Raw genomic sequence first — 18,312 nt, forward strand, 5'->3', positions numbered from 1 at the left:
CTCCGGGATTGACCCGGAGACTACGTGTTTCGAAAACTTACCTCCGGGCTATGGGTTGACGTCCTCAATCTCCGGGTGGCGGCGGCGGTGTGGTGGCGGCATCTCCGGCATCCTTCCTTAGCCTGCTGCAATTTCCCCCTCCAACTGTAGAGAAGATGGCTGCGTGGCGTCAAATGACACCGCGCTGCCACAGCAACCGGACGCTACGTGAAGTCATGACGCTACACCGCACAGCCATCTTCACTGCAGTTGGAGAGAGTAATTGTAGCAGGATGCCGGGCCACGCCGCCACACCAAGTAAGGGATTATTTTTTTCCCTCCGGGTTGGCCTTCAGTAGAAGGTGGCAACCCTGTCTACTGCACATGTGCACACTAAGGGAATCATGGGAGTTGTAGTTTTTATACACTTCAGTACAGATTAAGTGTCACATACTGTGTACATTAGAAACAAGACAGGCAGGGCTGGGGCAACACAGGCAGGGCTGCTGGTTGTCTTTGAAATGCAGATTGTCCTAATTTCATCATTTAATTTAATTTCCAAGTTAATAACAAGCGCCCGGAAAGTGATTTAAGGAGGAGATGAAGAGAGACTTTTCTGGTAGAAAGTGAGATTATTCTAGCAGCAGAAATTTGGATAGATTGCAAAGGAGCAAATGTGTGAGGCAGGGAGGAATGTTAGCAGTATGTTACAATAATCCAGGCGGGAGATGATAAGGGCATGCATTAGAGCGGCGGAGCGCAAACTGGGAGGCGCGGTTGTTGAAGAGGCCCCGCGCTCATCCCCACGGCATTTAAATTAAATGCTGGGGGATCGCATGAGGCCTCTGCAACCTATTACTTACCAAGATTCGGGCAGCTGCTGACGCATCACATGGCCACGCGGCATCATTTGACTCCGGGAAAGGAGGTAAGGGGGGCATGAGCACAGGGGGCAAAAGGGGCGCAGCTGTACAAGTTTGCGCACCCCTGCATTAGAGTTAGCAGTAGATTGACAGAGGAAAGTGCAGATCTTGGCAATATGACAGCAAGAAGCAACACATTTTTAGCCATGCTGTGAACAGATGAGGAAAGGGAGGATTCAAATGTAAGTCCCTGGCAATGTGCTCTGGCGACAGGATAGTAAACGGTACTACCATCTGTTATGGGAAAAAAAGGGGATATTAGGCCAGGTCTAGAAGGAAATGTGAGGAGCTCAGTTTTAGTTCTTTAAGTTTTACGCGGCTGAGAGCCATCCACGAGAATATAACTAGGAGGCAATCGGAGACATGGGACGGGATTGTAGGTGTGAGGTTAGGGGTGGATAGACATATCTGCGCATCATCTGCATAGAGATGATACCTAAAGTCAAAAAGAGTTGATTAGGTCACCAACTGATAGTGTGTAGAGAGAAAATGAGATGCCCCAGAACAGAGCTCTGAGGTACACCAACAGACTGATCAACTGCAGACGAAGACATGTTGGCAACAGAATATGTGCGATGAGAGGTATGAATAGAACCAGGTTAGAGCTTTGTTTACTATTACACTATTCTCTCTGCAGGCCAGTGGAGGGTTTCTGCCAGTTCGGGCGAACCGGTTGCTAAAATGTTCCTAGTTCGCAGAACCGGTGCGACCAGCCCTACCTTCCCACCTCAAGAACTCTGCTCCGTGTCCTGCTGCTGTATAGTTGTGCGAGGACCCCATGGGGAGAAGCACTCAGCAGCCACTCTGCCTCTCTCACCTTCACGGCGCCGACTCGGGGGGGTGGGGGGGAAATGGTAGCCCAGAGAATGAATTGACCAGATGCGCAAGCGCTATAGAAGGGAACCCTGGCATCACTCCATCAAGCGCTTGAAGAACCTGCTCACTGCTACTCCATTCCCTGGTCAATCTTCCGTCTATGAGGTGAGTGTGGCAGCGGCTCCATTAAACCGCGCCTCCCCCACCAGCTGTCAGAAAAAAAAATTAATCACATTTGTATTGTACTGGTTCCCCTGGTCTCTCTTTCTCCACCCCCCCCCCCCAAAAAAAAACCCCATAAAATGGGTTGTACGGTGAGAGAGAACCTTGCTAAAAATTTTGAATCCCACCACTGCTGCAGGCCATATCCCTAAGACCTGGAAAACTACCAGAGTTGTCCCAATCTTCAAAAGTGGGGACAAAAACACAGTCTCAAACTACAGGCCAATGTCTCTTCTCCCAATTCTATCCAAAAGTCATGGAAAAATGTGTTCACTCCATATTAAGCGATTACTATACCAAGACAAAATTCCCTAGCCAATTCCAATCTGGCTTTTGCCCCAAACACTCCACGGTAACTACCCTGCTAAAAGTTTGCAATGAGATCAAGTGTGGAATGAACGGGGACAACTCACTGATGCAATATTCCTAGATTTTGCTAAGGCTTTTGATACTGTTGATCATGTTATCTTGCTTAACAAACTCCAGTACTCTGGAATAGGGAAGCATGTTTTAAACTGGTTTCATTCCTACTTATCAGGTAAATCCCAACATGTGTCTTCTCGATGTTCATCAATGATCTTCCTACAACACACATCACTGTGAAATGCTTAAATAACTAGATTGGTCTTGAGTCTAGGCGCAAAGTTCATCATTCCTGTCTTGCCTTCAAATACTTTCTGGGCAAGCTAACCGTCTACCTAAACAAGCTCCTCACTCGTACCACATGCAGCAATTATCATCTGAGATCTGACTCCAAAAGACTGTTCATGGTCCCAAGGCTCAACAAAGTATCCGGCCACTCCTCTCACCGCGCACCCCAAAACTGGAACAATCTACCGGAGACACTCACAGCCACCACCAGTCTAAGTTCTTTCAAAACTAAAAGTGTCTCACATTTTAATCTGGTGTAACTGTTACATACGCCTATAATCTATATCTATAAAAATGAAAACATTGTTTGTTTGCTGAAAACGTTGTATATTTGCTGTGCCCCATGGCAATCTGATTGGTTTGTGGTCCGACCCCGCCCCGCCCCACATGCCTCTCATTGGTCTGCGTGGTTCTATGACCTCACATACCCAACTGCCACACTCAGAAAATAACCTCAGTGCAGATTCATCCCCTGCGGATTACTCACCACCTGGGGTAACGAGCGCTGGCAAGAGCCACCCCCACCCCCCCAACACCACCCCAACACCACCCCACCGCCGGCTCCCCCCCCCCATCACCCCAAGCTAACCCACCCACCCAGTCAGTAACCCACCCACCCAGTTATTAACCCACCCACCCAGTCAGTCACCCACCCACCAACATTCACAACCCCACCCAACAATTATTAGGTATTCACATCCCGGGTCTCTCAGCTAGTATATATTATCTTTAACTATGCAACCAATGTCTTGTATATAATGTATACCCTGTACACTTATGTAACTATGTATTTGTATCCAGGTATTATTTGTCATCATAACTCTATGCCCAGGACATATTTGAAAATGAGAGGTACAGGTAACTCTCAATGTATTAGTTCTTGGTGTGTAAAAAATAAATAAAAATCTAGGAATAAATTCAGAGAGAGTACAAGTGCAAAGGAAGAGTTTCTGAATTTAGCCAAAACGTGGGTTAGAAGGACAAGAAGGGGCATATAGATCAGGAGAGTTGACAAGATTGTCAGGTTAAGAGGAAGGAGGTTAGTATTCAGGGTAGATACCCGACCAGAAAGGTTACATAGCTAAGATGGATAGATAAGATGGAAAAAAAATAAAAACTAAAAAAAATTCTCAATCTAAACTTCAACCTAGGCTAAATTTAGACGACAGATACTCATCATATATTTGTATTTACAGGATATTGATTCAGAGGAAGGCTTACAAGAAAACCCCAGTGAAACATCATCCAATGATGTCTCATAAGGGGGAAATTACATTCCTTTCAGATTCCAAATATTGGCAATCTGATTTTTCCCTGGATCAACATCCTTCCCATGTTTACTTATTTGGCATATCCCTGTATATCTTTCCTTTCTAAAAAAATATGTCCAGCTTTTTTTGAAGATATCTATTGTATCTGCCATCACAGTCTCCATGAGTAATGAATTCCACATTTTAACTGCCCTTACTGTAAAGAACCCTTTCCTTTGTTGCTGGTGAAATCTCCTTTCCATCAACCTTAAAGGGATGGCCGTGTCCTTTGTACTGCCCTGTGAGGATTTGCCATCCTGGCGGTCACAGACCGTCTGCTCACCCCAACAAGCCTTCTGTGACGGACACCCAGGATGCGCAGTTTTGTGGTCCCAGTACGCGCGCGCGGACCTTGCGTGTCCTCATCCCCGCCCACGGATTCGGATCCCGCCCCAGTTTCTGACACCCGACGGGTGCGCTCGGCCAACCTCCCTGCTGAAGCGCGAGTCAAGCCCCGTCCCGGTGAAAGTCAGGATCGCCGTGGGAATGAAGCGCATTCTCGGCTCCGCCCCTTGACCTTCGTGACACGCGCGGGTCGGCACGCAATTGGTCCCGCCCCCTCTTGCCCCAAGAATCGTCGTGGGAGTGATGCACACTCCAAGTCCCGCCCCCTGGCCTCCGTAACGCGCGCGGGACGGCGCGCGAGCAGTTCCGCCCTCATCCCCGATTAGGCTGCATCATAGGCTGCTGGTGCACACAGGTGTGCCCTATCGGCACTTACTTCCTGGTTCCGCCCTGGCTAGCTATTGGAGACACCTCCTATATATACCTTCAGTCTGCTCTCTATCCTGGCTGAGCATAGTCAGTGTGACGCCGTGCCTTGCTGCATTCTTGTTCCTGAGACCTTGCCTTGCCTGCCTGTTTACCTCTTGTTGGCTGAACCCGGCATGTACCTTGTACTCCGCTTCTCTCCACTCCTGATCCAGCTTGTATGACCATTCTCCAGTCCTGACCTTGGCTAAGTACTCCAACGATCCAATATTCTCCAATCCTGAACCTGGCTACGCACTCTGACGATCCGCAACTCTCCGCTTCTGAACCTGGCAAGTACCTTAACTATTCTTCAATCTGTAATCCTGACCTGGCTTGAATGACTACTCTACATCCTAGGCGCGCCCGCTTCCCTACCTCAGCACTGCGGTCGCCCTTCGTTTGTGGTGAGCTACGCGTTACATGCCCTTGGGGTGAATAGTTCTTTTGAAAGCTTGCTGTATTGTCCCTGAATATATTTGTATATAGTTATCATATATATTCCCTCTTAGATACCTCTTTTGTAATGTAAAATCTAAATTTAGCTAGCTTCTCTACATTGTCAGCTTTTAAATCCCCTTTATTAATTTGGTGGCGCTTCTCTGCACTCTAGTTCCATAATGTTTTTTTTATGGAGTGGTGCCCAAAACTGTACTCCATATACAAGGGGAGGTCTTACTAATACTTTATAGAGGGGCATAATTATGTTTCCTTCCCTTCCATCAATTCCCTGTTTAATGCAAAATAAAGCTTATTTGCCTTTGCAGCTACTGCATGACATAGGGAACTAAATCTGCTGTTTACAAACACTCCTAAATCCTCTCCATCAAGGATTATCCTAATTTTCCCAATTTAATTTGCAAATTGCCTGTTTTTTTTAACCATATGTATAACCTTACATTTATCTGTATTAAACCTCACCTGCCATTTACCTGCCCAAATTTCCAGTCTATCCAAGTTCTTCTGAAGAGAAATTACATCCTGCTCTGATTCTACTACATTACACATTCTAGTTTCATCTGGAAAGATGGAGACTTTGCTCTCGATGCCAACCTCAAGGTCTTTAATAAACAAGTTAAAAAGCAGGTGTCCCAGTACCGATCCTTGAGGTACTCCACTCACGACTTTAGCCCAACCTGAAAAAGTTCCATTTACAACTCTGTTGTCTGTCCTTCAACCAGTTTTCAATCCAGATGCTGGAACAGTGAAGAAAAAACGAAGCACCAAGTCCAGCTGTAGAATAGCAATGACACCAACAGGGATACGTACCAAAAATAAGCAGTTTAATAGGATCCAGACAAAGTAACAAACACACCTACGCGTTTCGGACCTTAACAGTCCTTTATCAAGGAGAATACAACCGTAAGTAATAGAGCGCCATTTATACTCACTTGAACCGCATGTAGCCCAATCGCGGAACATATCCGCATATGTCACGCGGGTCGCGTAGATGACCTCTGACCCATGACGTGCGGTCGCGTAGTTACGTTGCATAATGCGTGCCCTGGGGTAGTGCCATGCGCGAAGGGGGTGGGAGAATCACTGCACGCGCATGAGTACATGCACCCGATGCTAGTGCCTCCCACTCCATAGATAGATAGCGCATGACGTCACTCCGTCACGATCATGTGACCACAAAGGTCAAATGCTAGGCGTAGCTAGGCAACCGAGCCCAATGCGTCCCAAAGTGCATAATACAAAACAAATACATCTTTATTGACATAAACAAAAAAAATATAATAAAAACACTCCTAATGAGGAAATATATGCTAATGATAAAAACAATTAAAAATAACATAAAAACAATTAGAGGTGACCTATGATAACACTATTTCAAGATCCTCATAGTTGGTTGTATGGTATTGTGAAGGCAAAATGGAGGCATCTAATAATAACAAATTAGTATAATCATATATAAAGTGTAAGCTCCATTGCCTAGAGAGATAATGAAAAAAGAGACCTTCCTTATAATGTCTATATAGTTAATATACCCCATATACATGTCTGTAGTCTGACAATCTAATATATATCTAATATTAAAATTTGAGAGGGACAAGCAGGATTATGCCCGTAACCAAGTTTATGTTTGGCAAAAAATCCCTAATTTCAAAAGAAATTTTAACTCCTCAACGCCCCATAAATCAAATAAACCCAAGGACTCACAACAACAAAAAAAGTCTATATTAAAAAAGAACATCTCCTTCTCACACTCAGCTAGTGGAGAATCAGATGGTTCAGATTATGAGACCATACCCAGAACCCTAATATCTAATGAAAGAGACAATGGTGGCCAAAATTATGGTGCTGATAGACATAGCGACCGTAGAGGGGGTGAATCATCAAGTCATCCAAGGGAGGCTGAATATGAATCCAGGACCATCTTTGGGTCAAAAAACAGGGTCACTACAGACATACCAGGAGGGGAAGGAAAAGGAACTCCAAAAAATCCCCAAAAGAGGAAAAAGCACTGCTAATTGAAAACACAGGAATCATCAATCTTTCAGACCACATACTAAGTGTGGATGAACTATCTGTCCTGGACAAGGGTTTGAAGTTCGCCCCATAAATTGTTTGAAACTGTCATTGATCTCTACAAGTATATACGTAAACTTACATTGAAAAGGATTTACCATCAAAAGGAGTCCGATACATATGATGCACTTGAACAAACTGTTTGTGATGATACATTGAGTTGCGATAAGGGGTCCCTTAATTTTCGTGAGATGTGTTGTGTACAAGATATGAAAGATCTTGTTGATGAAAATAGTGATAAAAATGATATACCTTCCTCTTTTCTAGGTAGACGGTCCTCAGGTTTGAGGAAAAAATCAGTGTTTTATCCGTCACATACGAAAGGGCCCTGCCTAGCTGCGTTTGAGCAACTCATTGAACGAGATTTATCTCTGTTAGCGAAGGGCTACACATTTTCAATCAAACCATTACAATACAGAGCAGACAACCTCACTCATGGTGAAAGATTGGCCATTAATGCATTAAAAGCCAACAACTCTATTGTCATCAAGGGGGCCGACAAAGGGGGCGCTATCGTTGTGCTGAATAAATTAGATTACAAAATTGAAGCACTTCGACAATTTAACGATAGTTCATCATACATTCTACTCAGAGGAGACCCCACAGCAACATTCATTAAAGAACTTAGAAACCTCTTAGACGAGGGAGCCATTCTTGGTGCCCTTGACGAAAAAGAGCTTGAATACTTATTTTGCCCTTATCCTGTCATTCCTATCTTTCACCATCTCCCAAAGATCCACAAGACATTGGTCTCCCCACCTAGGAGGCCAATAGTCGCTAGTATTGGATCTTTGGGAGATGGTGTTTCCAAATATGTTGACCACTTCCTGCAGGCTATAGTGCAAACATTGCCATCATCCATTAAAGACAGTGGTGATCTCATGATTCAACTTGACTCCATCACATGGGAAACAAATTTTATCTGGCTTAGTCTTGACATCACATCATTGTACACAGTGATAATACATGAGCATGGGCTGGCAGCTGTCAGATTGTATTTACAACAATCAGAGCTTTCACCTGCACAGAGCACTTTTATTCTTAATGCCATTCAATTTTTGTTAACACATAATTACTTTATGTTCGATGTATGTATGTATGTATGTATGTATGTCTTTATTTGTATAGCGCCATAAAATGTACATAGCGCTTCACAGTAGTAATACATGTCATATAAATAGCAAATATAAATAACACATCATGGGAATAAGTGCTTCAGACATACTGTAAAAGTAACATTAAGGAAGGAGTCCCTGCTCCGAGGAGCTTACAATCTAATTGGTAGGTAGGGAGAACGTACAGAGACAGTAGGAGGGAATACTAGTAAGTGCGTCTGCAGGAGGCCAAGCTTTGTGTCATGTGTCCATGATTATCCAGTGCTACTCATATGCTTCTTTAAGCAGATGTGTCTTAAGGTGGGTCTTAAAGGTGGATAGCGAGGGGGCTAGTCGGGTATTGAGGGGAAGAGCATTCCAGAGGTGTGGGGCAGAAAGTGAGAAAGGTTTAAGGCGGGAGAGAGCTTTAGATACAAAGGGGGTAGAAAGAAGACATCCTTGAGAAGAACGCAAGAGTCGTGATGGTGCATAGCGAGAAATTAGGGCTGAGATGTAATGAGGGGCAGAAGAATGTAAAGCTTTAAAAGTGAGCAGTAGAATTGAGTGTGAGATACGCGATTTAATCGGAAGCCAGGAGAGTGATTTCAGCAGGGGAGACGCTGAGACAGATTTAGGAAAGAGTAGAGTGATTCTGGCAGCAGTGTTTAGGATAGATTGTAGGGGAGACAGGTGAGAGGTAGGAAGGCCGGACAGCAGGAGGTTGCAGTAATCGAGACGTGAGAGAATGAGGGCCTGAGTCAGAGTTTTAGCAGTTGAGTAACAGAGGAAAGGGCGTATCTTTGTGATATTGCGGAGGAAAAAGCGACAAGTTTTAGAAACGTTTTGAATATGAGAGGAGAATGAGAGAGAGGAATCAAGTGTGACCCCTAGGCAGCGTGCTTGGGCTACTGGGTGAATGATCGTATTTCCAATAGCAATGTGGAAGGATGTAGTAGGGCCAGGTTTGGGAGGTAGTATAAGGAGCTCTGTTTTTGCCATGTTAAGTTTCAGGGAATGGGAATTTTTATCTCCAGACACGTGGTACGGCCATGGGTACCAGCTTTGCCCCATCCTATGCGAATTTATTCCTATTTTATTCCACGTGTTTGGAGATAAGAATCCCTATAGACACCTTATCACTTTTTACAGGCGTTATATTGACGACCTTATTTTTATTTGGCACGGGGATGCACATTCTCTTTTTTTGTTCACAGAATATTTAAATAAAAATGAATTTAATTTAAAATTCACTTCCAATCACAATGCACACCATATTCACTTTTTAGATTTATTCCTTTCAGTTAATATGCACAAACAAATTATCACTACGGTGTATCGCAAAGAAAACTCACGCAACACATTTTTGCGAGCTGACAGCTGCCACCCTAAATCCTTGCTAAAAGGAATACCAAAAAGCCAACTCATTAGATTAAGAAGAATTTGTACAAATGATGAGGACTTTGTAAAACAATCTGAGGAACTGATGGAGCGTTTTGAAGCTAGAGGTTATCCAAAAGATGATCTGAAAAAGACACTCAGGGAGGTAAGAAATTTGGATAGATCTACTTTGCTCAAAAGAGTACAAAATAGGAAAGATAAAAAAATCTACCAATTTTCCATATTTTGTTACTCAACATAATAATCAATCTAACAACATTAGAGAATCCATTCACAAACATTGGGGAGTGTTAGCAGCAGATCCTTTATTAAAAACTGTATATGACGAGGGTCCCAAGATAGTATTCAGTAGAGCTAAAACCATTGCGAACTTTGTATCTGGCAGCTTGTTCACTTCAGATAAATCAGTGATTAAGAAATTACCTAAGGGCAACTATGCATGTTCAAAGTGCAAAATTTGCAAACATATGGATATCAAAAAAGATTTCTTTTCTTTCAAAACTGGTAAAAAATATTATGTGAATTCATTTATTAATTGCGATACCAAGTTTGTGGTATACTTGTTAAGTTGCGGTTGCGGGAAACAGTACATTGGTAGGACTGTAAGACACTTGAAAGTCCGCATACTCGAACACTTGAGACTAATTATTAAAAAAGATTTGAGTCACCCTGTATCTCAACATTTTAGTCATTGTAATATGGGTGATTCAGACAATTTGTGTGTTCAGGGTATTGAACATATATCGAATCCGATCCGAGGTGGCAATAGACTAGGTATCTTAAACAGAAGAGAACTATATTGGATATTTACTTTACAAACACGTATCCCATATGGTTAAAACTCAGACTGGGACATTGGTACTCTTCTGTTTGATACCTAGCTTTGCGCAACACCACTCTCTGTGGGTGACCAAATAGGCTATATACTCAGTATATATTAGATTGTCAGACTACAGACATGTATATGGGGTATATTAACTATATAGACATTATAAGGAAGGTCTCTTTTTTCATTTTCTCTCTAGGCAATGGAGCTTACACTTTATATATGATTATACTAATTTGTTATTATTAGATGCCTCCATTTTGCCTTCACAATACCATACAACCAACTATGAGGATCTTGAAATAGTGTTATCATAGGTCACCTCTAATTGTTTTTATGTTATTTTTAATTGTTTTTATCATTAGCATATATTTCCTCATTAGGAGTGTTTTTATTATATTTTTTTTGTTTATGTCAATAAAGATGTATTTGTTTTGTATTATGCACTTTGGGACGCATTGGGCTCGGTTGCCTAGCTACGCCTAGCATTTGACCTTTGTGGTCACATGATCGTGACGGAGTGACGTCATGCGCTATCTATCTATGGAGTGGGAGGCACTAGCATCGGGTGCATGTACTCATGCGCGTGCAGTGATTCTCCCACCCCCTTCGCGCATGGCACTACCCCAGGGCACGCATTATGCAACGTAACTACGCGACCGCACGTCATGGGTCAGAGGTCATCTACGCGACCCGCGTGACATATGCGGATATGTTCCGCGATTGGGCTACATGCGGTTCAAGTGAGTATAAATGGCGCTCTATTACTTACGGTTGTATTCTCCTTGATAAAGGACTGTTAAGGTCCGAAACGCGTAGGTGTGTTTGTTACTTTGTCTGGATCCTATTAAACTGCTTATTTTTGGTACGTATCCCTGTTGGTGTCATTGCTATTCTACAGCTGGACTTGGTGCTTCGTTTTTTCTTGACAATTCAATCCAGATGCAAATATTTTTACAGAGTCCAATTTGCTTTATTTTGTACACCAACCTTGTGTGGAACCGTATCAAAAGCCTTTGCAAAATATCAGTAGACCAAATCAACTGCATTACCCTAGTCTAAATTCCTACTTACCTCTACAAACAAACAAGGTTAGTTTGGCATGACCTATCCTTCATAAATCCATGCCGACTATTACTAATAATTTTGTTTCCCATTAGGTATTCCTGAATATTATCCCATACTAAACCTCTTCCCTGGTAAATACAGAAGCAAAGAATGTGTTTAATACCTTTGCTTTTTCCTTACCTCCAATAATTTGCCTGCCCATTTCACACTGATAGGGTCCTATATCCTCTTCTCTAATTATTTTGCTATAAAAAAAAGGTACTTAAACAACTTTTTAGGATTTATCTTACTATCTATTGCAATCCTTTTTTTCATTTTCAATTTTTGCTAATTTGATTGCCCTTTTGCAACTTCTGTTACGTTCCTTATAATTCTGATATGATGCCTCCGTCCCTTCTGACTAAGGCTAAGGCCCCGCTCCCTCAGTCAGCGCGCCCGCACTGCAGACAGGCGGGGCGCTGACAGACACAGACCGCGATATGCGGTCTGTAGGGAGCGGGGGCTGGAGTGGGAGGGAGGGGCGTGGTTTAAGCGGAGGGGGCGTGGTTTAAGCAGAGGGACCCGCTACCCCCCCCTCCACGGGCTCGGGCTCCCGGGCTGCAGGAGGGAGCTGCTGCGGGCTGCCCTACTCACACGCTGACACTCAGGCACACACACACACACACAGGCACTCAGGCACACACACACACAGGCAGGCACTCACGCACTCAGGCAGACGCAGACACACACACACACGCTGCTGCTTTCCCTCCACACTCTCCTCCCAACTCCCCGAAGCCTCCCCTGCTTATTGGCTCACAGCCACACCATGTGACGCGTCGACGCTTGGGATTACAATTCTCTTGAATCCCCTAGCGGCTGATGCGTCACAGCGTGTAGTGAGCCGTGCAGGGAGGAGGGACTGGGACCTGGTCGGTGGGGAACTCTCGTGCGGTCGCCCGCGCCGCGGGTCCCAGGCCAAAGAACCTAAACGCCTTCCTCTTTTCTATTTCCTCCCCTACCTGTTTATTTAGTCACATTGGTTTAGAATTGTTTCTTTTATACCCATTACACAAGAGTATAGACTGATTATGCTTTTATAACAATGCTTTAAAGACTGCCCATTTATCTTCCATATTTTTCTCTGCAAAAACATCATCCCAATGTATTACTTGTAGATTAGACCTCAGTTGATTAAAATCTGCCTTTCTAAAATGTAAAGTCTTTGTTGAATATGGCTTTTGATCATTTATTTCAAATGAGACCATGTTATGATCACTGTTACCCAAATGTTCCTGGACTTGAATATTTGTTATTACTTCTACATTGTTTGATATGACCAAATCCAGAACTGCCCCTCTCCTGGTTGGTTCCTCAATAATTTGGGTCATATAATTATCTTTAAGCACCCCCAAAAACCTATTTCCTTTTGTTGTAACGCTAATCTCATTGCCCCAGTCTATGTCTGGATAATTAAAATCCCCCATTATGCAAACATGACCCAGTTTTGATGCCTTCTCCATTTGCAAAAGTATTTTAGCTTCCTCAATCTCACAGATATTTGGTGGTTTATAGCATATTCCCACAAACATTTTCTTTATACTTTTACCTCCACTGCTAATTTCTATCCACAAAGTCTCTACATTTTCATCATTCCCTTCATAGACATCATCCCTTATAATAGGTTTTAGATCTGGTTTAACATATAGACATACTCCACCTCCCCTTCTATTTGTTCGATCCTTCCGAAAAAGAGAATACCCCTCTAAATTAACTGTCCAGTCATGAGTTTCATCCCACCATGTTTCAGTAATGCCTATGATATCATACTGCTCCCTTGTAGATATTAATTCAAGCTCCCCCATTTTATCCGTCAGGCTTCTTGCATTAGCAAGCATGCATTTAAGGTTTTTTTTCCAGTCTATGCTATTATCTTAACAAGACACACAGAACCCCAGCAAGCTCTTTTTGGGAACCCCTGAGCCCCCACAAAATATATATGTATATAAGTGTCAAAAAGGAGAGCTATTGAGCGTGGCAAATGTATACAACAAGCGACAGAGAAGCCCAATGCTACATCCAATATGACAAAATACACAGTAAAATACTTATATATCCTCTTGAAAAAGGGTCATTTAGTTTAACCCTAATCCAAAGCATTGTAAGCCTGTGAGCCACAACAAGGCAGACCCAGTTCACAGGTCCTAACACTACCAGGTAAAATACTAATAGACCTCTATTAGGATTACAATTCTCATTAACCTCTATTAGGAGGGAGAAAGACCAACATTGGATCTATATGCAGTAAAATGAAAGGAACCTGCTGACTTGGGAAGTGGGGAGGGGCGGGCTTGGGAAGTGGGGAGGGGCTGACTTGGGAAGTGGGGAGGGGCGGGCTTGGGAAGTGGGGAGGAGCTGACTTGGGAAGTGGGGAGGGGCTGACTTGGGAAGTGGGGAGGGGCGGGCTTAAAACCTGGGAAGCTGAAAATAAGTTAACAACGGTCTCAGCTGTTGGAGGTTGGTGGCCCCTCCTTCCCAGGTTAAGCCCTCCCCTCCCCACTGAGATAAGGGGATACATGCCCCAGAACCTATGCCTTGATAGGGTTAATCTATGTTGTATTTTAACCCTGATTTGAGCATTTAGATAAGAGTATGATCCTTAGTGGCATAATGGATACAAGAGAGTAGATCACTTGATGTAAAAAGGCAGATTGTATGAATACTGTCTTTGATATATAGCTCCGGTTTTCTTGTTTGAACCCACCCACACATAAAAACGCCACTATGAGTATACTAGATGTAATGCATGCGTGTATTTAATCCTATTCAGCGCTGCTTATGAATACATATTGGCTACTAGCCTAATAAAGTCATACTAGGCTAGATGGTGCATAGGATATGTATACCAAAAGTCTCCTTTTTTCTTATAGGTATTTACACCATACATATACATATATATACATATACATATACATATACATATATATATATATATATATATTCCCCATTGATTGCTATCCGTATGGGAGAAGCGCAGGGATTCACTTTCTGTTTTGCACATTTGTATGGCCATTTCCTTCACTAGCTGCATGCTCTTTACATGGAGAAGCGCAGTGATTATATTTGTTTTACATTAATTCTATCTATATGTTAACCCTGGTGAAAATGCTTAAATAGGAAAAAACAACTCTGTAGCATGGTAAATAAAGGAGAGAGGATCACTTAAGTGTAGAGAGACAAATAGGACTCATATCTCCCCAGACAGGGCTCAGAGGGAGCCCGCATATCGCCACAAACTATACACATATCTCCCTTGCAAAGCTCAGGTGGAGCCTGCATGTTGTAGCTAAATGCTCAAATCGTTGCTCGGTTCAAAGCTGTAGAGGTAGGCTGTCTGTAGATGACTGCCACACCGAGATAGAGGGTAGAAAAGATGGACAGCGTAAACCTCAAAAGGAAGAGAAAGAAATTGATTGACGTATACGGCAGAGCTGATATTGGCAATGGGAGGAGAGGAGGATACCTACCCCTCCAGCCCGGCCATTGGTGCGTGGGGTGTGAGAGAGAGAGACAACCATAGGAGACAGCAGCCTCCCCAGCAGATTCGTGTTGTGAGAGCCAGGTTTCTGTTGGAGCAAAGAGCTGAAAAGAGCAAGGGAAGAAGTTATGCACAACCAGAGCCTTGATAGTCCGACAGCGGACAATCCAGAGAGCACAGGAGAAGGGAAGAGAGAAGGGAGACAAGTAATAGGTATTAAGTTAGACGGGATAACACCCTTAGCAGTGAGGAAGGAGGATGCAGGGACGCAAGAGCAGGTGTGTATATGGCCAGATCGAAAATGGAGAGTGATATCCTCAGAAGCAAGGACGAGTAGAAAGAGAGAAAGGAGGTAAGAAAATTTGTGGGGGTGCTTTTGATTGACGTGTGCATAAGAAGCTGGGAATAGATATAAATAGTGGTGCAGTGTGAGCAAAGGTGGAGGGAAGGAGAGATGAAGACATGTGGATAGGAGGAGAGTGGGGAAGGTGGAGAGAATAGAAACGTTAACAAAAAGGAGTAAGGAAACAGCAAAAGCAATATGGAGGACATAATGAGATGCAGCACAAGTTATAGGGAGAAAAAAAAGTAGGAGAGTTCCCGGGTATTGGAGGATAGGAGTATGCTCTTAAAGACAAGATGTATAAGTCAGGCCTGACAGGGCAGTGCAGCACTGAAGGATACAGAGTGCAGCTTCAAAAAGTTAGTATGTAAGTTGTGCATACATTGGCAAGGCATTTAAAAAAAGTAAGTTGCAGAGTTGTTGGTAAAGCGATGAATCCAGTTATTTTCTTGTGCACCTCCAAATTGAACTCCAGCTTCACTCTGCAGACACTTAAAGTGGTACAGCCAATGTGACCAGCGAGTAGAGATAGAGGGACATACGAAAGAGATGTTAATGTGATAATAGCTCTGTTGCACTCAGGTTACACTGATAGCAGTGACATCGACTTGCCATAGCAGCACAGTCTGGTTATTACCATTGCAATACAGAAAGGTGAAGAGTTTAGGATTGTGTCCTGTAGAACCTTTCCTACCACTTGAGTTTGTTGGTAGATTCTCTGATTAGAACCTCAAAATGTTATATACAGACGTAGCTCGATTAATCTTCCCCGAGTAAATTAGGTGGCAAAGATGCCGCTGAACCTGTGAGAACACAGTCATGAGTGTCAGGCTAACTTCTGATGCGGGTCATTGCAACCCACACTATCAGTGGCTGACAGTCACCTCAAGTAGTGGAGGAAATTCACTACAAAAAGAATTGTTTTGGTCATTATACAACACACACACACACACAGCAGGGGGTCTCCATGGCTAAACTGTTCATTTCAGTTCCAGGAATCCCCTAGTTCACGAGATACTTACCTCTGAAGGTGCCTCAGGAAGCATCCCCTGCTGGGGAAACAAAATATTGTTTTAAATCTCCTGCGGCATGAGGACGGCAACGGCCTATTGTCCTCCGAGCCACGGGAGATAACCACAAAGTACCAGCAGCACCTACAGTAGCAAGTATTTTGGGAAGCAACCAAAAAAGGACCCCCTGCTTTATAACAACAAACAAAAAAAAAAAAAAATAGGATGGAATGCTGCTGTAACTGAAAGAAAAATAAAATAGGGGTGAATGAAACTCCACATAAAACACTGGGGTGGACACAAACACTTGTGGTGCATGTGCTAAAACAATTTTGGAACTAAATTGGCGTAGAGCTCAATTTTCATCTTCCGCTTGGTGTGTCAATGTGCCATGGCCTTTGCCCCAATTTTCTTCCCATGCCCCAGTTTACGCTATTGGGAATATCTGTAGGAAAGGCAACATGATGCACAGATTATAATGAGAAGATCTGCTCATCTGTGAGTCAGGTTTTATCCTTTTAATCTGCGTCGTAAATACACCAAGTATGACTTTCTTGTGTAGAAATATACATCAGAACCTGGAGCAACAACCTTGTTACCCATGACATACATTGAAACCGTATGGTGCGGTGTCAATACAACATTTTCAACGGTGTTGATTACAACAACCCCACAGACTGCGATGGTCTGACCCACTCAACGGCTTTAACACCTGACAGCACATCCACCTGAACCATCGACACATACAATAAAACACTTACCATCTCTATGATCTTGGTCTTCCTCCCCGTTTTCTTCTTGACGGTGAAGATGTACTGTGCCAGCACCACTCCACCAACCAGAGCGCACATGCTGGCGCTGGCCACGGCCCCCATCTTGGCCACCGATGACCTGTCCATAGTTGGTTGATGAAGCCACGTAGAGTGTGTGTGTATATATCTATGTATGTGTTTACATAAATATATTTTTGTGCATAAATAAATGGCTATACCTTTATATAATAGATATATATATAAGTATACAATTCGTTTTTCAGTTGGCTGTCTTTTGAGTATGGTTAATGATCAATACATTAACGTGCAAGCTTTTGTAGCACATATATTACTTATTGTATTATTGCACATTGACATAAATATATCGGTGTGTATATATATATATATATATATCTTTACTTTAGCAGCCAGTAATAGTATGGCTGTGTGTAATTATAAACACAAGTTCATTCCTCTTGCTATTTCCAGTTATATATAGGGGAACCTCACAGTGTAACACCTCTCCTCGGACCTCTTTCTCAGCCGCACCTGCTCTCACACTGCTCTCTCCCTGCGTCACTGAATAACATTCGCAACTCTTCCGTTTCCGCGTTCGTGCGTTCCAAGCCTCTCTCTGAGCCGCGACCCCGCCTACTTCGTGAGTAGCTGATGTTTTCTATTGGTCGAAATGTAGATGACTACCCATTACGTCAGTCAGGCCGTTATGGGCGGGGCTGAAGCGGGACTAAAGCCAACTGACGTTAGGCGTCCCCCATTGCCATGGCAACTGAGCGTGGGAGACGCATACAGTACACGAGACTCCAGTGCACGTGCATAGTATTGTCCATGTTATTGTATAGTTGTATAGTCTTAAAGAAGTGAGAGATGTGGAGAGCTGCTGATCACGTGACTGCCCTCCCACCTACTAATTTCCTTTTTCTTTCTAATGCTTCCATTACTCTGAGGAGGGAGTGGAGGGGAGTGATATGTAGCTAAGATTTTAGCTCTCTGTCCCTCTGCAAGTGGAAGGACCCACAGTAACACTCCATGCATTACTCTCTGCAGGTGGTGGATCGAGACTGAATAGTTGAATACAGTCTCTGATTACATATACTCTAGTG

General features: G+C 43.4%; 1 protein-coding gene across 1 annotated transcript in view; it reads right to left on the reverse strand.

Annotated features, from left to right (window-relative positions):
* NT5C3A (5'-nucleotidase, cytosolic IIIA) overlaps positions 1-17,690 on the reverse strand; it is a 66,295-nt gene extending 48,605 nt beyond the window's left edge. The window contains exon 1 of the mRNA XM_075586566.1: positions 17,201-17,690. Within this exon, the coding sequence (XP_075442681.1) occupies positions 17,201-17,338 (138 nt within the window). The 5' untranslated portion in view covers positions 17,339-17,690. The remainder of the gene's footprint in view (positions 1-17,200) is intronic.
* Between the last annotated feature and the right edge of the window lie 622 nt (positions 17,691-18,312).

This window comes from Ascaphus truei, chromosome 2, assembly GCF_040206685.1.
Source record: "Ascaphus truei isolate aAscTru1 chromosome 2, aAscTru1.hap1, whole genome shotgun sequence".
NCBI classification, from domain to species: Eukaryota; Metazoa; Chordata; class Amphibia; order Anura; family Ascaphidae; genus Ascaphus; species Ascaphus truei.